At 40.5% G+C, this 26,563-nt stretch overlaps 1 protein-coding gene across 5 annotated transcripts in view; it reads right to left on the bottom strand.

The window, feature by feature from the left end:
• ccnt2a (cyclin T2a) overlaps window positions 1-26,563 on the bottom strand; it is a 43,865-nt gene that overhangs the window by 4,792 nt on the left and 12,510 nt on the right. For 3 of the 5 annotated variants that reach the window (XM_060929211.1, XM_060929212.1, XM_060929215.1), the window contains exons 3-7: window positions 25,293-25,421; window positions 24,894-24,954; window positions 15,988-16,050; window positions 15,700-15,745; window positions 4,478-4,641 (exon numbers count right to left, since the gene is read on the bottom strand). In XM_060929211.1, the coding sequence (XP_060785194.1) occupies window positions 4,478-4,641; window positions 15,700-15,745; window positions 15,988-16,050; window positions 24,894-24,954; window positions 25,293-25,421 (463 nt within the window). Of the gene's footprint in view, window positions 1-4,477; window positions 4,642-15,339; window positions 15,746-15,987; window positions 16,051-24,893; window positions 24,955-25,292; window positions 25,422-26,563 lie in introns of those variants that run through there. The other 2 variants (XR_009655335.1, XM_060929214.1) reach the window with 2 other exon arrangements.

The raw sequence follows: 26,563 nt of genomic DNA, 5'->3' as shown, positions 1-26,563 counted from the left end.
CATGCGCATCATCTGCGTGAGCTGGAGAGCTCCAAGAAACAACATGAAGCTGTTGCTAAAGCTGCAATAAAATCATTCTCTGGACACTTGTGGTACTTAAGTGAAATCCTGGTTGGTTTAGCATTCTTTGACTCTGCAGTGTCAGCTGAGGTGAAGTCAGCCATGGTGAAAGCCCTTGACAAGAAAACAACATATCCTCGACGCATTAGTCTGGCTAACACGACTGCAAAGCTCTACAAGCTATTGGTCTGGCCAAGATATTAAGCCCAACCATTTCCCAGAGCCCGTGGTTGACCCGCCTCCCTGAAATGCCTCAGTTTGCTACTGGTCGAAGCCAGAAAAGGCTGTGACAAAGCTTAAACCAATCACATCACTCTTTCCTCTGACGTATGTGACACGACGGGGCTAACTGGTAGATTAAACTCTTACCGAAGCCGGTCGGGAGCAAGGCGAAAACGTCCTTCCTTTCAATAAATACCTCCAGGGCTGCTCTTTGCTCCGTTTTCAATGAGAACTTGCTCCATGTTCATAATGTTTCTAGTGAATGAAGCACTTCCGGCATAGATTCTGTAAACAATCTATGGCTTCCGGTCGCAGTTCTACTACGTCACTGCCTTGAACACGCCTCTACCCAGGGCCGTTGGAGATGCTCAAAGTTGATTGGTTCCCGATTTTTCGGGAGCTTGGAAGAGCTGTAGATAGCTTGCCTGGCCAGACTAAGCTCGCAACAGGCCCTCATGTTGCGTCACGCTTAGGATGGGCGGGCCCAGGCTATCGACGCATTGCCTTCAACCCCACAGTACCTCAGAAGCAGTTGTTTGACTTTGTATCACAACACACCAAGCAGCTTTTCACAGCCTTTAACATAGCACAGAAATTCCTCATGAACAGTCCAGATACATGGAGCAGTGACAATGAGTACATTGTTGGCCAACAGAAAGTGAGAAGTCTGAAAGTCATCAACGATGCAGCTGAGCGAGGGGTGGCCTTGATTCAGGCGTTCAATGGAGTCCTGACCAATCAAGAAGAACAAAAACAGTTCTTGTTGCAAGTCGTAGAGAAACACCGCCATGACTTTCCAAACAGTAACAAATCCACCTTGACTGCACTCACTGCAGCTGCTGTTGACAACTAAATTGCGGACAACTATTTTACATTGTGACATTTTGGTCACTGTTTGTGTTAATCTGTTTGTGTTCAAAAATCATTTGTTGACTTTTGAAGTAACTGCTAGTAACTGTTAGCCTGGCAAGCCAGACTAAATGTGAATATTTAGTCTGGCCTTGATCCGTAGACATTTCCGAAGCGGGTAGGAGGAACAAACCGCTGTCTTTCAAACTGTCTCTGTGCGTATAGGCCAACGCTCTGACCAATCAGCACAACAGTGACTGTTACGTAGTCAGAGCGACAGAAAGCAGTGGGAGAGGCCTTGAAATAAATAATTTTTCAAAATGCGTATTAATTAATAAACAGGTTCTAGATATTAAGAAGTTTGGAGATAATGACCACAAGTTTGGAGTCTGTATCACATACACATTTTTTTCCCCAAGTGTTTTTCAAGGGTTTGCTTAAACTGTTTTTGAGAGTTTTTATTTAGTGGTGTTTGGTGAAATAATTTCCCTTAAATTTAAAATAACGGGAAAATAAGAAACAATCAAAAAGTAATGTTTCAAAGCTGTTTATTAATTCTTCGTACTGCACAAACTAGCCCCATCCTTTTGGCTACGAGCGGAGCCAGCTGGTAGATCAGACTTTTGCCATAGCCGGTCGGCAAAACAGCGAAAACGTCCTTCTTGAAAAGGAATGAGCGGAGAGCCTCTTCCTGCTCATGTTTCAACGAAAACTCCAAGTCTAATTCTTCTAAAACTGATTCCAAAGCGGAGTCAAATGCGCGCTGTTCACTAGCCGTAGCCATCTTTCCTGTTGTGCTTTCTCCAGCGTCGCGCAGCTTTGTCGTCACTCCTGCAAAAGCCCGCTCAAAGATTCCAAACAAAAACCTTGCGTTGTGATTGGTGGGCATGATTTGATGCCAGGGGTGTTTCTGTTTATATGGTGCGAGGCTAGACCCACTCGCTAGGCAAAAAATATTTTTGGCCGCTAGGCGGGTGGGTCTAGTTTACTAGGCTAAGTAACTGTTTGATTTTCATGATTTCTGCAGTATTCTGGTTTTTAATGTTAAATTTAACATTATATGATTATATCAGAATTTTTCGGAAAATTACACATATTTGTAGAACTTTGGAAATGTTGAGCTACCAGTAAATATTATAATACATCCACACTTTGTCACATTTTTTCTTTTCACATTATGAACACATTTAGGGGGTGGGACAGTGAAAATTAGAAACTTCATTTTTGAGCGGCACCCTAGTAAATCAGGTAATCTACAGACCACTGCCCACCTACCCCGAAAATATGAAGTGAAACGGTGCAAATCGTTCAGATGCTAGATTGTTAACAGAAACACACACAAACTGCACTGATTACAATACCTTAGCCCGCTTACTCCATCACAGGTGAGCTAATTAACCCTGAAACAATTAAGTAAAGAGCAGTGTTCTCCCCAGATATTTCAAACAGCATCCTGGTAAACTATCATTCTGAAATAGCATCAAAATCCACCCGGTTTCATAAATGCATTCAGCCGGTAAACAGGAAGTCCGCCACCTTCTCTGTGCCCGAGCTCTCGTGCGACAAACCTGAAAACGGTATACGCGGTATAGAACCCTGAGCTGAAGTTTGCTACCAAGTAACTATGATTTGCGGTTGCTGAGGAAAAAAAAAAAAGGGTTTCGGACGGATAGAGGTAAACCAGTATACCAGCCCCCTTCGGAACGGGGGTATAATTAGAAGTTTGTTAACAAAAAAACAACGATACAATGACCAAGTTTTGTGCAGAAGGTCTAGTTCTTTCAAATAAGACAATCAGAACTGAAATCCATTGAGAACTGAGGGAGGAGACACGATTTAACTGAAAAAAGTTGTAAACAAATTGTTTACAACAGGAAAATGAACAAACCACCATGTTTTCTTCCTCAAGCGAAGACTTACCCAAAACTGGAAACGGATGAGAAATATGAGAGGAGATAAAATTCTAGTGAGAGGCTTGGAAAATTAGTTCATTTGGCTTAATTACTAGCTCGTTAGCCAAACAAACAAAACAACCAAGCTTTGTGTGGAGTGATGAGTTCTTTCAAACAAAATCAGAACAGAAATCCGTGGAGAACTGGCGGAGAAGATACACTGCCATTCAAAAGTTTGGGGTCACTTTGAAATGTCCTTATTTTTGAAAGAAAAGCACTGTTCTTTTCAATGAAGATCACTTTAAACTAATCAGAAATCCACTCTATACATTGCTAATGTGCTAAATGACTATTCTAGCTGCAAATGTCTGGTTTTTGGTGCAATATCTCCATAGGTGTATAGAGGCCCATTTCCAGCAACTATCACTCCAGTGTTCTAATGGTACAATGTGTTTGCTCATTGCCTCAGAAGGCTAATGGATGATTAGAAAACCCTTGTACAATCATGTTAGCACAGCTGAAAACAGTTGAGCTCTTTAGAGAAGCTATAAAACTGACCTTCCTTTGAGCAGATTGAGTTTCTGGAGCATCACATTTGTGGGGTCGATTAAATGCTCAAAATGGCCAGAAAAATGTCTCGACTATATTTTTTATTCATTTTACAACTTATGGTGGTAAATAAAAGTGTGACTTTTCATGGAAAACACAAAATTGTCTGGGTGACCCCAAACTTTTGAACGGTAGTGTACGATTTAACTGAATTGTGGACGAAGGATGGATGCCACTAGCCTGGGCCCGCCCACCCTAAGTGTGACGCAACACGGGGAGCTATCTCCAGCTCTTCCAAGCTCCCGAAAAATTGGGAGCCAATCAACTTTGAGCATCTCCAACGGCCCTGGGTAGAGGCGTGTTCAAGGCAGTGACGTAGTAGAACTGCGACCGGAAGCCATAGATTGTTTACAGAATCTATGCTGGAAGCGCTTCATTCACTAGAAACATTACGAACATGGAGCAGCGGCAAGCCTTTGACACAGCGGTAGATGCTGTATTGAAAGCATTCAACGGGAAGTTCTCATTGAAAACAGAGCAAAGAGCAGCCCTGGAGGTATTTATCTTCTTCCTGTTACTCAAGCAGTTTCCGTCGCGTCACATACGTCAGAGGAAAGAGTGATGTGATTGGTTTAAGCTTCGTCACAGCCTTTTCTGGCTTCGACCAGTAGCAAACCGAGGCATTTCAGGGAGGCGGGTCAACCACGCGCTTTGGGAAACGGTTGGGCTTAATATCTTTGCCAGACCAATGCTCGCAGAGCTTTGAAGTTGCGTTAGCCAGACTAGGATGCCACGCCATGGCAACAGCTCATCGGCCTTATGGTCAGATCAGCTAACTACACCTCAGCTTCACTGTATGCAGACCATTTGACATGATGTAAATCACTAGACACTGATCCACTCACCATCTAGTAGCACAAGCGTGACTGAACTGTCCACATACTCCCACCAGTGTTTACCATCAGTAGACACAGGGATCTCCCAGTTAGACCACTTGCAGGCTAGATGAATACACACACAAGCAATGACCGTGGGCCTGTACTGCAGGCAGAACGTGGTGAGATGGAGGCTGTGTGGAGAAGAGGAGGAAAACAGAGAGAGCAGACCTTCGTCAGCCACAGGTCACACAAAGGCTCTTTAATACACTGACACGTGAAAAGGAAAATACTCAAAACACATCACGCTCCATTAATAGTCCAAAAAAACATCAATTCTACATGGCACACTGGATAATTAGGGTGCTCAAAGTGCTGAAAGAAAAGAACAGTAGACCGAGTTACAGCACAGATTATTAAAAACCGAGATTATCTGATGGAAGGGCTGGGCGAGATCCTAAAATAAACCACAACTTAAAAAGATCTTCTGGCAGCCTACACCAAATCACTACAAATCATAATCCAAAGCAATTTGGTTAAATCCTTTAAGTAAAACAAGTAGAATAACATCAGCCGATTGCTTCGTCAGATCACCCAGCCCTATACGGTACACGAAACCCCTGGGGTTTAAATCCGTTTCAATACAATGAACAATGGCTCTGCAACATAAAACCAAGTGCACACATGACAGCATCAAATATACTGAACACTCATGTCTTTCCAAAAGCCATGCAATTATCCTGGAAGGGGCAAAAATGTTTACATGTTAGAAGATAATGTGCTTTATTACCACATTCTAGTTACCATCCATGTATTTACCATAAAATCCAAAGAGACAAAGTATTTTTCAATTAATTTTGGTGCATGTACCACTACCACTGGAGAGAAAGAAAAAAAAAAAACCCCACACACCGGATATGTCTGAAAACACGCCAGAAATACAGACGCTGAATTTCTACTCCAGAGAGGACTTGATTTTACTGGATTGAGGTCCACACTGCTCAAAATGCAAATCAAATTAAAAAAAAAAAAAAAACACAAAAAAACAAAAACTAAGTCATGGTAAAAGTTGGATGGTAACCCTGTGCCAATAAACACGATCAATGTTTGGAAATGGGACTAGTGGCTCTCTCAAACACTTACGCACTTGGATAAAAGTTTGAAGGACTCTTTTTCGATATTTTATTCAGCTGTGATATTCAACTCCAATTACAAATAATCTATTTAATATGATGTCTATGTGGCGTGAGGAACTCACAAAGATATGTTGCTCTTCCCAATGTTGTACACTGCATGAACCTTCTCACACTCCAGCTCTATTCTTTGTTTGCAATAGCCCCCGAGCATAACTACATCACTTGTTTACCGCAATGCATCATAGGGGGTCGCCAGGGTCAGCACTTGAGCGACATAGCGGATGTCAGATTGATTTTACGTGAGAGCGGCGTGAGAGGAGTGATTTTGCCGTGCTCTGTTGTGGAAGACAATGAAACTGGCGACTTAAAGAGGTGGATAACATGTCGAGGGTTTACAGCAGCAAAATGGGAATTCAAATCAAGCTTGGTGAGAAGGTAAGAAGTTTTTAAAAAAAAAAAATCTCTCTTTTAATCTTCAGTTATTCCTTACCATTTTCTAAGAAGTAGTTTTGTTCTAATGAAGTCTTAGCCTTGTACTTAATCTTGATCCAGCACAATGAAAATTACAGATGCAGTTCAGGAAACCATTATGAAAAATCAACTGTTGACTTACACTACCGTTCAAAAGTTTGGGGTCACCCAGACAATTTTGTGTTTTCCATGAAAAGTCACACTTTTATTTACCACCATAAGTTGTAAAATGAATAGAAAATATAGTCAAGACATTTTTCTGGCCATTTTGAGCATTTAATCGACCCCACAAATGTGATGCTCCAGAAAGTCAATCTGCTCAAAGGAAGGTCAGTTTTATAGCTTCTCTAAAGAGCTCAACTGTTTTCAGCTGTGCTAACATGATTGTACAAGGGTTTTCTAATCATCCATTAGCCTTCTGAGGCAATGAGCAAACACATTGTACCATTAGAACACTGGAGTGAGAGTTGCTGGAAATGGGCCTCTATACACCTATGGAGATATTGCACCAAAACCAGACATTTGCAGCTAGAATAGTCATTTACCACATTAGCAATGTATAGAGTGGATTTCTGATTAGTTTAAAGTGATCTTCATTGAAAAGAACAGTGCTTTTCTTTCAGAAATAAGGACATTTCAAAGTGACCCCAAACTTTTGAACGGTAGTGTAAGTCTAAGACTGCTTTGTGATCCCGGGCCCAGATGAACAGCATCAAAACATTTATAAAATGAGTGATTAGTTAAATAAAACATTAACAAAAAAAATTATTTGGAAACCCGCTGATCTGCCATGTCATGTTCAGTATAAATGCATTTTCTTCAATAAATGCCGCTAGTGAGGTACACTGAACATTATCCATACCCGAAAGAGAACCCTTCGTGGTTTGGGAGTTTTATCGGTCCGACAGGCTCATTTGGCTGCTGAGTGCTTCGACATGTTGAGAAGCAAAGGCCGAAGAACGCTTCCGTGTTTTACAGGCTTTGGAATATCGCTAGTTTCAGATGATGAAAATCTATAACTGAAGGCTGTTCTGCAGACCACGGACATATTTCTGGGTCACAGTTTAAGTACGTCTTTTTCCCACCAGAGAAATGTAAGCTACAAACACTTGTCGATTTCGATTCAGTTTGAAGGTTGTCGTTGCAGATTAAACTTATCCATTTCTTTCTTCTCCTCGACTGGCAGCTGATAAAAGCTCAAGTTAGGTGCTCTCTTTGTTGTAGAGACACAGTAAGGGACACAGCAATTCACTTTAGGCACGGTTAAAACCAGTTAGACAGAACAACCCAGTGTTTAACAGAGGCAAAAGTAAACAATATAGTAGAGCTGACCCCGGGTATCGCCCATCACGCAGTGCGGTAAATAATCGGTGACAGAGTAATGGGTTAGGGTTATTTACGTGACTTTTTGCCTCCTGGGTCACTTCCGGTTTCCAAGCAATGGGCATCAATCAAAGATGGTGTCTAAGCCAAGCATGCGTCCGTTGTCATCTTGTGGAAAAACATTCTACAACCATGTTACCGGACTAGAACCAAAAGCAAAATCGAGATAAGGGAGGGGAAAAAAAAAAAAAAAAACACGGACTTGTCAAGCGATTGCAACAACTTCCCAAACACACAGTTTCGGGACATTTCCAATTATTTGGTAGGCCAAACATTGTTTTACATGAAGAATCAAATGAAAGCTTTCAAAAGTGTTGAAGCCGATAACTTTTCGTTTGTGGCTAGGTTCATGACGTTGGTATAAGACTTCTAAAGGACAATAATCGTCTTATTTTTGTGAGAGTAAGTAATGGAAGCCAAAGTGCAGTATGTGATTCAAGTCGGAGCTGCTGGAGGCATTTTTGCAACAATAACTCACATTTTATTTCATGACATTTCAAACGTAGCTAAAACTTACGAATCAACATCATTGGACAACCTGAAAAAAAATACGCAAACAATCAAGTTTCAATCGAGGCTGACCTACAAACGAGTTATCAACGGTTTGTTTTACAACATCCAAAATGCAGGAAAACTCATTTAACATCTCTTTCACCCTTGTACACCATTTCTTTTGGTATTCTATAATACCTTTTGTCTTTTTCTCAATTTGATTGGTTTGAACATCCAAATAAAGAGCAACAATCTGGCGTATTTGGAGGTGAAACACAAGAAACTACTGCAAAGCGACTAAACAAACACGATGCCTGCTGAAGTCTGAATACATAATGAGGCGGAGCACTACTGGAAGTGACGTCTACCGCAAACAAAGAATAGTGGAATGATGAATTATCCCAGCATGCATGTGCTTAATAATCTCACAAGGAATATCTTTACAAGATGTCAGTGCCATAAGGCAACCAAATGTTTTGTTAAAATTTGTTAACACAATTTTTTTCAATTGAGTGACTAGATCTTGCGCTGAGAAGTTCAATTATTCAGTGTACTGGACTGCAACCTTTAAGATCGTGAAGCTTGTGGCCAGAAAAAGCTACAAGATGAGAGATTAAATAAATAATCCCAATTGCAAAAAAGTTGGGACGCTGTGTAAACTGTAAATAAAAACAGAACGCGATAATTTGCAAATCACGGAAAGCCTGTATTTTCACTGAAAACAGTACAAAGAAAACAGATCAAATGTTGAAACTGAAATTTTACAGGTTTTTTTTGGAAAAATATATGCTCATTTTGAATTTGATATCAGCAACACATTTCGGAAAAGTTGGGACAGAGGCATATTTACCACTGTGTTGCATCACCTCTACTTTTAACACCACTAAATGTTTGGGAACTGAGGAGACCAATTGGTGTAGTTTTGAAAATGAAATGTTGTCCTGTTCTTGCCGGACCTAAAATTTCAGTTGCTCAACAGTTCAGGGTCTCCTTGGGCATATTTTGCACTTCATAATGCGTCAAATGTTTTAAATGGGAGACAGGTCTGGACTGCAGGCAGGCCAGTTTAGCACCTGGACTCTTACTACTGCACCATGCAGTTTTAATACATACAGAAAGTGGTTTGGCATTGTCTTGCTGAAAGAAGGAAGGCCTTCCCTGAAAAAGATTTTGTCTGGATGGCAGCATAGTGTTCTGAAACACATACGTACATATATGTCGTCTTTTTTATATATACCATTCAGCATTAATGATGCCTTCCCAGATGTACAAGCTACCCATGTCATGTGCACTATGGCACCCTCATACCATCACAGATGCTGGCTTTTGAACTGTGCACTGATAACAAGCAGGATGGTTCCACTCCTCTTTAGCCTGGAGGACGTGGTGTCCACGATTTCTAAAAAAGAATTTCTACTTTTGATTCGTCAGACCTCGGGATAATTTTCCACTTTGCCTCAGTCCATCGTAAAAGAGCTCGGGCCCAGAGAAGGTGGTGTTGTTTCTGGATATTGTTTATATCTGGTTTTAACTTGCATTTGTGGATGCAGTAATGAACTGTTTTCACAGACGATGGTTTTCTGAAGTGTTCCTGAGCCCATACAGTGATTTCCACGACAGACACGTATCTGCTTTTAATGCAGTGTCTCCTGAGGGCCTGAAGATCACAGGCATCCAAGATCAGTTTTCAGCCTTGTCTCTTGCATACAGAGATTTCTCCAGATTCTCTGAATCTTTTAATGATATTATGGACCATAGATAACATGATCACCAAATTCTTTGCAATTTTACATTGAGGAACGTTATTCTTAAAAATTGTTGCACTGTTTGCCCACACAGTCTTTCACAGAGGGGTGAACCCCTCCCCGTCTTCACTTCTGAGAGATTCCGCCTCTCTGGGATGCTCTTTTTTACCCAATCACGTTACTAACCTGTTGCCAATTAAACTAATGAGGTTTTTTTTTTTTTTAAGCATGACAACTTTTTCAGTGTTTTGTTGTCCCCATCCCAACTTTTCTGAAAGGTGCTGTGAACATCAGTCAAAATGAGCATATATTTTTCAAAAAACAAAATTTCTGTTTCGTACCATTTTCATTGAAATATAGGGTTTCCATGATATACAGTGCCTTGCAAAAGTATTTATACCCCTTGAACTTTTTCACATTTTTCCACCTTACAACCACGAACTTAAAAGTTTTTTTATTGAGATTTTATGTGATAGACCAACACAGAGTAGCACATAATTGTGAAGTGAAACGAAAATGCTAAATGGTCTTCAAAATTTTAAACAAATAAAAATCTGAAAAATGTGGTGTGCATTAGTATTCAGCCCCCTGTACTCGGATACCTCTAAATACAATCCAGTGCAATCAATTGCCTTCAGAAATCATCTAATTAGTTAGAGTCCTACTGTGTGTAATTTACTCTCAGCATAAATACACTTGTTCTGTGAAGGCCTCAGTGGTTTGTTAGAGAACACTGAAGAACAAACAGCATCATGAAGACCAAAGAACTCACCAGACAGGTCAGGAATAAAGTTCTGGAGAAGTTTAAAGCAGGGTTAGGTTATAAAAAAATATCCCAAGCTCTGAACATCTCAAGCAGCACTGTTCAATCCATCATTCAAAAATGGAAAAAGTATGGCACAACTGCAAACCTACCAAGACATGGCCGTCTACCTAAACTGACAGAGCAAACAAGGAGAGCACTGGTCAGAGAAGCAGCCAAGAGGCCCATGATCACTCTGGAGGAGCTGCAGAAATCCACAGCTCAGGTGGGAGAATCTGTGCACAGGATAACTAAGTCGTACACTCCACAAATTTGGCCTTTTTGGAAGAGTGGCAAGAAGAAAGCCATCGTTGAAAGACAGGCATAAGAAATGTAGGGGAAACAGCAAACATGTGGAAGAAGGTGCTTTGGTCAGAAGAGACCAAAGTTGAACTTTTTGGCCTAAATGCAAAGCGCTATGTGTGGCGGAAAACTAACACTGCTCATCACCCTGCACACACCATCCCCACTGTGAAACATGGTGGTGGCAGCATCATGCTATGGGGATGCTTTTCTTCAGCAGGGACAGGGAAGCTGGTCAGAGTTGATGGGAAGATGGACAGAGCTAAATACAGGGCGATCCTTTTGGAGGCTGCAAAAGACTTGAGACTGGGAAGGAGATTCACCTTCCAGCAAGACAATGACCCTAAACATACAGCCAGAGCTACAATGGAATGGTTTAGATCAAAGAATATTCATGTGTTAGAATGGCCCAGTCAAAGTCCAGACCTAAATCCCATTGAGCATCTGTGGCAAGACTTGAAAATTGCTGTTCACAGACGCTCTCCATCCAATCTGGCTGAGCTTGAGCTATTTTGCAAAGAAGAATGGGCAAAAATTTCAGTGTCTAGATGTGCAAAGCTGGTAGAGACATACCACTAAAGACTTGCAGCTGTAATTCATGGATTAAAGCAAAAAAAAAAAAAAAAAAAAAAATCATCTGACTGAAAAAAAAAGCTCCATGTCATTGGCCCCTACCACGTCAGCGATGCGTCAAATTGTAAAAGCCGTGTTGTCCATTATCCCCTAGGCCCCTACTTATAGTATATTTATATAATTTTAACAATGACTAAAGCTAAGGCAAGACGACCATTGTCATTACTGGCTAACTTGATGTTTCATCATGAATTTCAGCGCAAAGTGCAAATTTATTTCAACAATACTTTAGTAATGCACAGCAGTGGTTAAGAGAAAAGTGCAAGTGCAGTCGAACTTGAACCATGCTTTCAAAAGGGTGGAACAGAAAAAAAAAAAAGAAAATCTGTTGAACTAAAGCCAGGAAACAAGAAAAGTAAAGTGAAAGTTCACTTTTTCTGCTTCTTCGCAGTGAAGCCAAAAGGCATCTAGTTTGGCAACACCTGATGCCTGTTTTTGTTTCTTTTTCCTTGGCACAGCAGCAGGAGCTTGCCATTATCGCCCATTTCATTTCACCAAGCCCATCTCCACTTATTCTTTACCGTTTTGTCGATGTCTGACACATCTGTGCCTTCATTTAAAAGAAGCGCGTCCATGCTTGCAAAACCGAAAGTAATTTGACGCGCTCTAGTGATGGAAATCAAAGGGCCTATGTCCGGTGAAATATGGCCTTATACGCAGTACTCGAGTTGAGGGGGGGGATGTGGGGGGAGGCATCCCCCTTCTGAAATAAAAATCTCAAATCATGCCCCTTATAAAACTGCCATCCCCCCATCACATCCCTTGGACCATTTTACCAATTAATGTGGAAATTAGCCTACTATTATTTGAACAAATATTACTACCATTTCAACATTAGAGGCTTTGAGCAGTGATAGCCTACATGTAGCCGGATAAAAAAGACGCACATTTATTTATTCGGTTGCACCTCTCATTCACACCTATACGGAGGTTTCAGTCACTGAAAACAGCTACTTTTGCAAACTCTGGGCAGAGTGGAGATTTCTGAAAACTCCATCTTCAGACACTTGTGTAAATCGGGAAAACGAAGCAACAGTGGGCGAGAGGGCGCGCGCGAATATAATGAGTCATAGGTGTGAATCTTTCACCGAATACCAATTGTCCTGGTTCTTCATGAAATCGCACACGCACGCACAAATTCATTAGGTTAACTTTCAAATAACTGTTCTTGTGCACTTGCGACACCGGAGCCACTTTCCTGAATTTTGAGCTTCGGAGTATTCGCTTCTTTATCTATTTAATCAATTAATTTGTCACATACATTAAATTACTAATGTAAAACATTAGTAGCCTATTTAAGCAACCGCTGTTTTCTCCACTGTTTTCCGACCTTTTGTGCTTAGTGAATGAGACACTTCATTACACTCCACTGACCGACTTCCAATTCCGGACTTTTTTGAAAATGTAAAATATAGGCCTACGAGATGTTTTTTTGGGACTTAATTCACGTTGGTCCTTCACTATTAAGTTTTGAGACTGATGAGGCACTAAATACTGTGGAATTATTTTCTCCTTACTATGAAGTTTGGCATCTTAAACAAGTGTCGGGAAATCTTGCAGCCCGACTCTGCAGCCTCCAATGTTTAAGCGAACTGCTGAAACCATAATGTTTAAAGATTAAATCGTAGGCTAATCAAACCAAACAAAAACATAGCCTTTCCAGAACATTGTGTGCCGAAGCCTGTTTAACCTACAAAAGGCTTAATAGCATAGATCTTGCTGCGGCTTCAACAGGGCTGTTTAGATTTTTCACCCGATCGCCTTTCAATAGGCAAATATTATTATTATTATTATTATTATTACTACAATAGGCCTAGTATTAGTAGTAGGCAAGTAGTTGCCTAGTAGTAGGACAGCCAGATTGTTTCATCAGTGGAGCCGCCGTTAAAAGGAAACTGATGCGGAGCGCCGCACCTCGCCTCGGGGTGAATCGCATCCCGAGGCGTGGGGCTGGCCCGCCCTGGCAGTGCTGGTTCGTTGGGGAGAGGGCAGAGGTCACTGGCTGCCAAGTTTGGAGAGGTTGGGACCTCCCCTGGCTGAGTTACGAGCGTGCAAAGTCGGGCTGGAGCCGCCGATGGAAACGAAACTCAAGCCGAGCACCGTGGCTCGCTGCCTACACCTAGCCTCCCCGGGACTAGACAGTAGCGGAGGCTGTATTTATTTATTTAGGCCTATCTAGCGCAACAACTTATTCCTTTACATATACACAAACATAGCACAAGAAAGGGCTCAACAACAGGCAATCACTTGGTGAAGTTCTAAATCACATCGGTGTCAGACCTATGGGCCCCCCCCCCTTTTTTTTTTCCTCAGATCTGCATCACTCTCATTATTGACCTTTAGCGCTCCCAGTTGATGGAAATCCGTCGTAGCGACGGAAAACTTTAATCCATGGTAATGGCAGCAAAAGGTGGCTCTACAAAGTATTGACGCAGGGGGGCTGAATACTAATGCGCACCACATTTTTCAGATTTTTATTTGTTTAAAATTTTGAAGACCATTTATCATTTTCGTTTCACTTCACAATTATGTGCTACTCTGTGTTGGTCTATCACATAAAATCTCAATAAAAAACTTAAGTTCGTGCTTGTAAGGTGGAAAAATGTGAAAAAGTTCAAGGGGTATGAATACTTTTGCAAGGCACTGTACAAATTGTCATATTGCATTTGTGTTTTACACAGTGTCCCAACTGTTTTGGAATTGGGGTTGTATTAGGCTATAGTTTCACCTAAATTCTTTGGAAATGAGGTGAAGCTGGTCTCCAGGACTTGTGTGGGGAAAACCCCTTAACTGCAGCACACGTCTGCTTCAGGCACATAAATCAAGTTACTCAAATATTCAGCACATTCAACAAATCGGATTTATCTACCAGGAGCTTTAGTAATCCTCAATCTTCTACCTACAGAACTCAAACACATTTATGATACTTATACTCATTAAAGTTAAATGTCTGAACTTGTTAAATTGTCCTGGAAAGAAAAAGTGTTCATACAGAGGCTTTATAAATCATTGTTCGGACCACTTTAATTAAAAATAATCTAATTCTATTATTAAATTTTTTTTTGAACAAATGAGTGTCACATGCACAGAAGTCCAATATGGTAGCTCTACATTTAAACAAAAGTCTGTTTATCTTTTTAATATCTTTTAAGAGGTAATATCTTAGTAATATGTATTATATTTTAACAGAAGTTTAAAAAAACAAAACAAACAAACAAACAAACAAACAAACCACACCTACCCACAACCACCACACACACACACACACACACACACACACAATACTGGCACATCCATTTATGAAATCCTTGAAAGCTCAAATTTTTTTTTAAATATAATTTTTTGGCTAACCAGTAGTTTAAATAAATAAATAAACAAATAAATAAGGGAAGGAGAGAAAAAAAAAAGTGGAAACTAGAAACTAAATAATTAAGTATTCAGACTTTGTCCCGCATCCAAACATTGCATGATTTTAAACAGACAGAAATAACCCTAAATAACAAACAAACTGATTAAAATCCTGGATAATTATTAAAAGCCTTACACACACACACAAAAAAAAAACCCGCTATCAACACAGGAAGCTTTATGACTAACCCGTTGAGGACCTTCTCACTTCAGCCTAACACTTTAAAAAAAAATAAAATAAAAACAGGGTCTGATGTGAATCAGATCATTTTTTGAGGGAAGGACGCAGCAATCATTTAGATTTAATTTGGAGTATTCCTAATTACGTTCCAATTTGACTCTTAAAACAGGTCCTTAATGGGTTTTCTAAATTAACCAACAATTAAAAGGGCAAAAAAAAAGTAAACAATTAATAAAAGCACTGCATACAGAAGAAATATCAGGCATTATATCAAGCTGATGACCAAAAAAAAGTTTCAAAAAAAAAAAAAAAATTAATTAAGGGGTCTGGGGACTTACCTTGAAGCCTTCTATGTAATGTTTACATCTGTGTAATCTTTAGCTGCTATTCAGGCTACCAAAGTGTCTTTTTTTAGACAAATGCACTTCTGTAACCAAGCAAACGTGAGGTTCAAGAGCACCACTACACTTCGCATTGTGCATTTGACCCCTCTGTGCCAACAGTGATCCCTCGTACAATACACCGCACTGCGACCGGGGCCGGTACCGCCCGGAGCCTTCCCTCCTGTTAACCAGAGGGAAGAGGCGTCCCACAAGCCACCGGTGCATTGAGGGTGTCGGACACTTTGAGGGGACCCTGCAGTAAAGGAAGCTATAGTGTGCAGTCACAGTGCAACAAATGAGGTTCAGGATAACAACCTGTTGGTAGCCATGAAATAGGAAGTCTGTGCCAGATCCTTGCTTGCTGTAAAGAGGAAAGAAGAGAGAGACATCATATTAGACACCAAAACTGAGCTGAGAGCTTAACAGCTCAATGTTCTCATTAATACACAGGGGTTACCTCTCCTTGTACTGTACACACTTCATGCTTACACACAGTTCAAAAGATCAAATGGTTTGTCACACACTGTCAGCATGTTTAGAGCTACCGTTTACAGGGAAAGTGTAGAGACCGTTAAAAAAGGGGTTAAGGAACAAAGTCTCTACCTCGCACTAGTTGGGAACATTTCACAACATCAGTATGAGGATGCTCAATAGTTATTTCAAACCCTGCAACAGAAAGTGCATTAGCATCAAATACGGCTCCAAGTCAATGCAAGAACATTCTCCAATCTGTCACACAACAAAACACTAATGCGTACATGTACATAAAGCCTCGAGACTGAACAGGAGTGGGCTAGCTCATAACTAGGCATGTGCTGATAATCCCATTCAAATCAAATCAACATGCCCTGGTTTTCACCACAGGGGTCACACAGAATAGTCGACGAACATACATTCACTTGTTGCCCTTGTGGGGAGTAAAATGTTCGACAAGATGAAGTCAATTCTACAGCCAACTGCACAAGATTACTCTGGGAAGTTTCTGTTTCTCCTTTTCAGAAATAAAATCCTAGCAACGCGGCAGTGTGAACAGCGTCGTGTATGGAGCCGCGGGTCGCACATCACTAACCATCATGTTTCATCGGTGCCACTGCCATGTTTGTGGCTGTTCTGTGGATTTTGAGAGATTGTGTACCATACTGCAGTAGGTAGATTTTACAACCACGGTTCCAAAAAAGTTGGGACAAAGTACAAATTGTAAATAAAAACGGAATGCAATAATTTACAAATCTCAAAAACTGATATTGTATTCACAATACAACAGAAACGTCGAAAGTGAGACATTTTGAAATTTCATGCCAAACACTGGCTCATTTGAAATTTCATGACAGCAACACATCTCAAAAAAGTTGGGGCAGGGGCAATAAGAGGCTGGAAAAGTTAAAGGTACAAAAAAGGAACAGCTGGAGGACCAAATTGCAACTCATTAGGTCAATTGGCAATAGGTCATTAACATGACTGGGTATAAAAAGAGCATCTCGGAGTGGCAGCCGCTCTCAGAAGTAAAGATGGGAAGAGGATCACCAATCCCCCTAATTCTGCGCCGACAAATAGTGGAGCAATATCAGAAAGGAGTTCGACAGTGTAAAATTGCAAAAAGTTTGAACATATCATCATCTACAGTGCATAATATCATCAAAAGATTCAGAGAATCTGGAAGAATCTCTGTGCGTAAGGGTCAAGGCCGGAAAACCATACTGGGTGCCCGTGATCTTCGAGCCCTTAGACGGCACTGCATCACATACAGGCATGCTTCTGTATTGGAAATCACAAAATGGGCTCAGGAATATTTCCAGAGAACATTATCTGTGAACACAATTCACCGTGCCATCCACCGTTGCCAGCTAAAACTCTATAGTTCAAAGAAGAAGCCGTCTCTAAACATGATCCAGAAGCGCAGACGTCTTCTCTGGGCCAAGGCTCATTTAAAATGGACTGTGGCAAAGTGGAAAACTGTTCTGTGGTCAGACGAATCAAAATTTGAAGTTCTTTATGGAAATCAGGGACGCCGTGTCATTCGGACTAAAGAGGAGAAGGACGACCCGAGTTGTTATCAGCGCTCAGTTCAGAAGCCTACATCTCTGATGGTATGGGGTTGCATTAGTGCGTGTGGCATGGGCAGCTTACACATCTGGAAAGACACCATCAATGCTGAAAGGTATATCCAGGTTCTAGAGCAACATATGCTCCCATCCAGACGACGTCTCTTTCAGGGAAGACCTTGCATTTTCCAACACGACAATGCCAAACCACATACTGCATCAATTACAGCATCATGGCTGCGTAGAAGAAGGGTCCGGGTACTGAACTGGCCAGCCTGCAGTCCAGATCTTTCACCCATAGAAAACATTTGGCGCATCATAAAACGGAAGATACGACAAAAAAGACCTAAGGTAGTTGAGCAACTAGAATCCTACATTAGACAAGAATGGGTTAACATTCCTATCCCTAAACTTGAGCAACTTGTCTCCTCAGTCCCCAGACGTTTACAGACTGTTGTAAAGAGAAAAGGGGATGTCTCACAGTGGGAAACATGGCCTTGTCCCAACTTTGAGATGTATTGCTGTCATGAAATTAAAAAAAATCACCTAATTTTTCTCTTTAAATGACACATTTTCTCAGTTTAAACATTTGATGTGTCATCCATGTTCTATTCTGAATAAAATATGGAATTTTGAAACTTCCACATCATTGCATTCCGTTGTTATTTACAATTTGTACTTTGTCCCAACTTATTTGGAATCGGGGTTGTACAAAATAACACTTTAGATATTGTTTTAACAATAATAAGCATTACCCCAGGCACAGGGTAGCGATAGTTGCCAAGGTAAATGTGACATCAGTGCAAGGGTGCTCACCCGCGCACTGAAGCGTCATGGTACCAGTGCAGCAGCAAAGTAATCAAGGGCATTTGTTGTGACTGGGGTATTTCCCCAGGGGTATTTCCGGTCTGCCCGAGTGTATCATGGCAGCAAACCGGCCCAAAACACCGATTTTCCTTCAAAACATGCCCCACACATCACAAGGTAGAAATCTGACACACACACACACGTATATAAAAGAAAGGTGTCTCTGCAAATTTAAACTGTGTCGGGCCAAGCACGTAAAAGCGCTCTGGGGAGACCACTGAAAGATCTAAAAATGGGAAAGAACTGTTGTGTGATTGCAGCGTTTCCCACAGACCAGGTAGCAATTTGTGGTGCCCCACTGTGCTGATGAGGGGAATCGTGTGCGGTGGTGTCGTGGCGGTCGGTGGAGTCGGTCATTGGGGTGTATGCAAAGTGTTTACAGCGGGCAGTGTTCAAACACACAGTATTTTTCTTCAGAGTCACCTGCTGGGACTATTTTAAAGCTACAAGAAGCATTTGAGATTATTCAGTTCAATCTAAATTCTTTTAAGTTCTTTACGAGAAGACAGCTAAAACAATTTTTACCAGAACCCTGCCTGGTTTCATTCCTCGACCCAACTTTACATTACAGGGCAGGCCATTAGTTTGCTGGGCTTGATGTTGGTGGAAAACCTGTCTTTTAAAATTTATGAAAATTACTCACCAAAATTGAAGTTAGTTTAGTTTTTACTAGAGATGCACCGATTGCAATTTTTTGGGCCAATTCCGATTTTCCATGGAGTGTGACCTGCCGAGACCGATTTTGGCCAATTCCGATTTCATTTTTTCGAACCACTTCACAGCACACACAAAGACTATTTTCTTTTTATCTTTTCTTTAATAGAACATTCTGCCAGATTTTCAGTAATAAATTTAACACCTCAAAAGGTTGAAAACAAACAAAAAGACATTGTTCTTTGTAAAATCTTTCTTCATGTTTGGTATTAACATATTAATTCCTGAAATAGGAAATTCACACAAACTTTTTTTTTCTTTTCCCATCCAATATCTGGCACAAAAACAACTTCCCCCTCATATATTATTTGCCTACTGCTATGGAACACACTTTCATAAGCCTATTTAGATCTGAAAACTTATGCCTTATAGAACAACCCATTTCTTCATTCAGTATCAAAATAGAAAAATAATTTCCAGTCATACTTATACCATAGCCATTCTATCATCTTTGGCAAATGTGTATTTGTAGAGTAATTTCCAATGGAATCAAGTGCAACCAAGGTTGTAAAACAAACAAAAAGACATTTTTTTTTCTCTCTCTCTTTGTACAAATCTAACTAGATGTTTGGTAATAGGCTAACGTATTAATTCCTGTAATGGGAAATTCACACAACCACAAACATTTTCTTCTTTTCACATCCAATATCTGGCACAAACAAAAAAAATTCACTGTATTTGGATATATAACATGTCCAAATATAGTGAATTTTTTTTTGTTAACGGCACGTGCGTCGGAGCTCGTTAGGCGCGCAGGACTGACACTGTTCTGCGCAAGCGCAACACAATCGCACTAGAAAGCATGTTCAAGCTGCCAGTGTAGCTGCAGTCTTTTTAGTTGCGAATTACGAGTATCTCCACTTTCATCTCTATGTGACACACAAGTTTTGATCGGCAGAAAATCGGCATATTTTAATTTTGACCGGCCGGTCGCCGGTCATGGGTGATGACGTGAAAATCGTCCGATTCCAATCGGCAGCCGGTCAATCGGTGCATCTCTGATTTTTACCTTAGTTTTTTGCCTTTTTGGTGGCAATCTTTCAATCATATCTGTGAAGAAACTCAGTCGTCCAGGTACATAGTAATCTGTGGTTGGTTGAAGAGAGCAACTGGACTTGCTTGACGATTCTTGAAAACGTTTCACAGATACGTTTCTACGCACTTTAGGATGAGATCCCTTCGACTGGTGCGGGAGTATGAGAGGACTTCCAGAAAACTGGCAGACATCTTAGCCAGAGAGGATCATTCATTTTTGTCAACCTGGAACGACCATCATTGAACAGAGGTGGGTGTCTATGACATCTTATCAGCCATCTACAATGCAGCCATCAGCATTCTGATTCGGATTCTATGATGATCCATGAGAGGATAAATACCTGATACTCCCTATTAGTCAGACAGAACTGAGGAAGCCTTTAGGATGAGAGGCGAAATGTTTTCAAGAATCGTCCAGCAAGTCCAGTTGCTCTCTTCAACCAACCACAATCTTTCAATCATTCTTTAGTTGACATTCAAGGAATAAATTGCAAAAAACAAGCTGGAGGTTTTTATTTTAAATATTGAACAACACTTACCTCAACCAATACTAAAATGAAATAAATAGTATAATGTAACAAAATAATAATAAAATATCAGAATTAGATGTAAGAAACCACTTAAGGTAACACCAAGGCAACTAACAATAATGAAAAAGCATTACCCTAATTGGTGCAAAGTCTGCATGCCCCATCAGAACATTTAATTCTGTGTGGCTTCCTGAAAAAAAACTCAAGTGCCCTATCGTAAGGGAAGTCATTGCTGAAGCGGGATAAACGGGATAATGCAATAAGGCCGGTTCCTCGCGTCAAGCTGCTACTGTCTGCATCAACATTGGTTTATAGCCTGACTCAGGGATCTCCGTTTCCTGTAAGCCAAGAAGGCTATGATAAAGCTCATCCCGAGCACGACGTAGGCTACCTTTTAAAATAAGGGGTCGGAAGGCGAATCGGGAAGGCTGTGTTATTTTTAATTAGCCCAAGAGCAATTCCAGCGTTATGGATGTGACATTTGGACTCAAAATGGCAACAAATTACCTAGTTAATTTTTATTCCTTTCCAGCATTTTAAAATTTGTTGTATATTTTTAAGACCTCTCATATTGGAGAAGTCATGGGGAAAAAAAGAATTCCCATAGTACATTTAGAACTCTAGAAAATGCCAAAAAAGACATGCGTTATGGATGTGACGGAAAAAATACCCCATTTCCAGGGTGACTACACATATTCATCAAACTCTGTGAAATTGCAAACATAATATCCAAATATAGGCATGCATTTAATAAAGGAGTCTTAGCTGAAAATAAAAAAAAGCCTTTGTTTAAAATATTTTCTATTTCAAGCAGAATCTAGGAAGAAAAAAATCAGCGTTATGGATGACATAATTCCGTTATGGATGTGACGCATCTGAAATAGACATGGCATATGTTTAGAAAATCAGCAATTTAACCACCATAACCCTTTGAAAAACTCTCTAAATATCAGCTAAAACTATCAAAGTTCTTAAATAATATTTAGGATGGCTATTGTTTTGCTGTTTTTTGGATTTTAGCATACATTTCTGTGGCTTGTGGCAATAATATAGAATTGTACATGATCAAAGTTGATTTTAGCTTGGGGTTTACATTATAAGAAAGAAAGACTGACAGTGACATATTAGGTTGGTTACAAATTGGTTCAACTTATTCACATCTGTAAAATACAGGCCTAGGTGATATCTCTGGGAGTGGTTTTGATGTATTACATGTTGCTTTATTTTTGCATGGTGAGGTTGACATTTACATGGAATTGCCCCCAACAGGCCTACTTGCAGTCCGGGTATATGCGCAACGGCAGGCCTGTGTACACGCCTCTCCGTCTCTCTCTGTGCATGCGTGTGCGAACGAGAAGAAAGAGCACTATGAATGAACGGAACGATACGCAACGGAATTTTTTTTTTCTTTTCAAAATCGCGAGTCTGATTGTGTGGCGATAGGAATCCATTGTGTGGCGCTGCGCCACACAATGGTCTATGTATGGGAAACCCCGGTGATTGACTGCACAAATAAATTTCACAAGAAATCAGAGCCCTCTTTTTACAGACTGCTGAAAGATAAAGAAAAGCAAATGGAGGAAGTACAAATGTTCAAAAAAAGTTAATTTTAAAAAGACCTATGTTAAACCCCACATTTCTAATAAAAGGAATATTTCAGTTAACAGGTTATTTTAATCAACCCTTTACAAATACGAGTACATTATTGTTGGTGATTAAGAAAACGAAGCAAAAAGTTTTTCCTTTAATTCAACAAAATAAATGTTGCATTTTTTTGGTAATAAAATTCTTGAATATTTTTCAAAAATATCATGGGGAAATAGTTGATTTATTTTTGTCATGTGAGAAATGGGTCAGAAACAAATGCAATAATCTAAGTTTTAATGGTTCAGTTGGTTATGTTTGGATGAACTATCATGCATGATGATAGATTGCTATTCATGTGGTTTCTTATTTCGAAAGCATACGTGACTTGTTACATTTCCATGTATTGGTTGACGACCTTGCGCTTCCATATAAGAGCCAATACCATTAAAATAGTCTCGGAAGTTGTCTAAACTAAGATAAGCGACCAACTGCCTGTCAACATGTGTCACGGCAAATGGACATCATGTCACATCCAAACTAAACAGAGGCCTGGGCACAATACCACGGAAGCCGCGAGAGGCCCTTCATATAATCTTTTTTTATTCACCTTGTTATCCCGAGATAACGACATAATTCATTCAGGATCTCGAGAAAACAAAATTATTTCATGATCTCAGCTGGATCACTGTATCTCTGTCGGTAGAGACGAAGCCAGGCCAGTCTTCTGCGGAGGTGCCGCGGACTAATTTTGAAATTATCCCTTATTAAAAGACTTAATGCAATCTCTCCCTGTGTCAGCCCCTGATCAAAATATTGCCTTATTAGGTGATCGATTATTCCAGACATTCTAATGACCAAAGTTGCGTCTATAGACCCCTTCGCAGTAAACGTCATTCATATGCAAGTGGAAATTGCGCGCGCAGCCTGGACCCAAAAAAGACTCAGCGATGCCGAGTTGTTGTGTTGTCGGGTGTCAGAATCGTAGCAGTGATGGGGTTAAAATGTTCAGAATTCCAGCAGGATCTCACCCGTTCAAAAAAAAAAAAAAAATCGCCGACGTCTATGGCTACAAGCCATCAAACGTGTAGACTGGGATGAAAGCACCATCAAAAATGCGCGGGTTTGCAGCGCCCACTTCATCACAGGTAAGATCAGGCTATTTATTATTAAATCTTTCTTTTTTATTCTTTCTAGTCTTCGTTTATTGATGTAGCAAAATACTTTGGTAACGTTTGTCTGATTAGCTGGGTCATAGTTACACAATGTAATGAATATTGTTAGCATGTTAACTTAGCTTTGCATGCAGTTTTGTTTGTAGGAGAGGTCTCGCTTGACTCAAGCAGTCCAGATTTTGTGCCATCATTATTTGTGTATGCCGAAAATCACAATTTTAAAGCAAGGATGGAAAGGTAAAATTGTGTGCCCTCGCTCTAAATGCCAACTTGCGTTGACTGCTCTAACCTACCTCCCGCCCCGTTCAGTTTCATTTCTGCTCTCTGCCTCTCGCTTTTTACGCAGCTCTGATTTCTCTTAGCTGCACTCTTTACACTGTCATTCCTTTCATGCCATCACCTCCTGCAAATTGCTGTTTAGCGTTGGTATTTGCTGTTGTAGCTAAAGCCACATTGCCATCACATCACTGGCATAATTTGATTAAAACAAAATGAATATGAATGTCCCATTGTTAATCAAGTTGTACATGCCCGCACATAATAATATGCGTCTAAAGACTTGTAGGCACGAAGTTTTCCGTGGGTGTACACTGAAGTCTGGTCAATAAGGTACGAGTATATATCTGGCCATTGTATACCAGGGAACTTACTAACATCATCCGTCCACTCTTTAATTAAATACGGATCCGGTAGGCGATGTCCACTTGTTAGAGTTAACTTATTTATGTAGCATTCTCGATCTTGTAACAACAATTGTTTGGCATAATCCGACAGCTCATAATGCCGGTCTATGGGCAGCGCCATTGTTTCTGGGTCCAGGCTGCGCGCGCATCCTGGCAACGGTCGGTTTGTTTACAAACATGCGAAGGGGTCTATACAGAATGACAAATAGCCCCAAAGTCAGCATATCACAAGTCTCTTGGCGTTCCTGAATGAACCATTTCTCAGCTGTTTACTCGAGATCATGAAATAATTGTTTTGTTTTCTCGAGATCACGGAATAACGGTTTTGTTTTCTCAAGATCACGAATTAGTTGTGTTGTTTTCTCGAGATCCTGAATTAATTATGTCGTTATCTCGGGATAACAAGGTGAATTAAAAAAAAAGGATTATATGAAGGGCCTCTCTCGGCTTCCGTACAATACCAGTTAAGGAAACCGCTAATTGTATCGGACATTGGAGCTTATAGTTCACTGATCGAGAGCTCTCTTGTTAAGATACGAGATCTTTCATTTTAAATGCTACCCAATGACCAGAGCCTCAGATAAACAGTTCAAAGTCTCGTTCTATCAGCACATGCCTACTTATAGCATTACAGAAAAACATTCACAAATAATATCAACTTCACGTCTTATTCCTTAAGCATTTATCCTGTTACACATCCTGTTTAAATCCATTACAGTAAATGACCCATGATTATCCTAACATGGCAGGTTTGTTGAAATGCTCAGTAAACGGGACACTATGTGAGGGTGGTGTTTAGCACAATGTAGCTGTCGCTGGTTTGATGGCAACGGTTATTTTCAACATACTTCATTCATCCTTACACAGTCTTCCACTTACCTAAAGTCTGCAGCACTATGGTTTCAAGTATCACCAGCTCTTGAGCTTGCTGGAGGTACGCCTGAAGTTCAATAGACAATCATTACATAATGCCTGTAATGTGTCTTTCCTCATAACCTTTAACCCACAGTATCATCCACCACTCTGTTCATGGGGCTGACAGTCGTGGCAGCTGAATTATGCTTTCTGGAAACTAATTATGGATGCCGGTTTAGTTCGACCCCAATCATCTGAGAGGTCATGTGTGTTTTGGGTGACGTAAAAACTGGCATCACACAAACTGAGCATTTAGTTGAGAGTGGAGGTAGGAAATGACAATGTCTTAACATGTGACGAGATACAAAAATGGCAAGAAATTAAAAAAAAAAAAAAAAAAACCAGAGAATTACCCAGACTTACATTACTCTTTGTATCTAATGGAGGCTCTTGAGGGTTTAAACAGGCGTGCGCCACTTTAATGACGTGTTCAAGTTTTCGTGGCTGCTCCTCGACTTTTGCCGCCAAGAATAACGTTGTGGGAGAGATGATCTTGTAAGAGGGAAGGAAAACAAAGATGAGCAGACAAGGCAAGACATTCCAAAAATCGACCAAAGATAACATTAGCTGGACGACTTTTAATCTTGCTTTCTGTGTGCATTTTGGTTTGGAAGACTGACGCCATGCAATTCTTCCTTTCTAGAGTGGATGCTACAATCAATTAAGCTGTGTTCACACCAGGAAGTGACAAGTGGCTTATAGTGTCTCTCTTGTAAGCATGTAGTGACTGATAATGCTGTCACTTACGCGTGCGTGCATCTTATTCACGCGTTACGTGCTCGACGACTTATTAGCTTCATCGGTAGAGTCGCAAAGGCGGCGACACTGCATGACCAAAAGTATTCGGACAATTGACTGTCACAACAAAGTTGGTTTGCCAAGGTTGGAGTGCGGGAACTCGAGCGTCCTGGACTAGGCCTGTCACGATAAATTTTGTTGGACGATATGTTCTCAAATTATTGCGATAAACGATGTTATTGTTGACATCTTTTCAAGACAATTTTATGCCACTAGTAAAATAACACTGGGGAACACAATTTTTGTTGAGTTAGGTCTGACAGCTGTTTTTAACTAATTTTTGGGTGCGGAATCCAAACCTGATCTCAGTTTTTCTCTATCACGTCAAGTTTTTGAACCTTTTTATTAAAAAATATGAAAAATACTGTACTTAACAGATATGTGCTTGTTTTATAAAAATTTACAAATATTGACATACAATGAAATATGAAAGAAACAGGCATGACTGCAATGTTTATTTAACACTTACGTTTTTATAAAGGATATGGCTACTGTGATTATAATTGTGTGCAAGAAGAAGAAACCTTTGTCACATGCACACTTCAAGCACAGTGAAATTCATCCTCTGCATTTAACCCATCTGAAGCAGTGAACACACGCGCACACTCAGAGCAGTGGGCAGCCACACCAGAGCGCCCGGGGAGCAGTCAGGGGTTCGGTATCTCGCTCAAGGGCACCTCAGCCCAAGGTCACCCCATGTTTACCTAACTGCATGTCTTTGGATTGTGAAGGAAACTGGAGCACCCGGAGGAAACCCACACAGACACGGGGAGAACATGCAAACTCCACACAGAAAGGCCCTCGCCGGCCGCTGGGTTCGAACCCGGAACCTTCTT

This window comes from Neoarius graeffei, chromosome 9, assembly GCF_027579695.1.
Source record: "Neoarius graeffei isolate fNeoGra1 chromosome 9, fNeoGra1.pri, whole genome shotgun sequence".
Lineage (NCBI taxonomy): Eukaryota > Metazoa > Chordata > Actinopteri > Siluriformes > Ariidae > Neoarius > Neoarius graeffei.
Note: the sequence above shows the minus strand (reverse complement) of the source record. Positions and strands in the feature narration are given on the sequence as shown.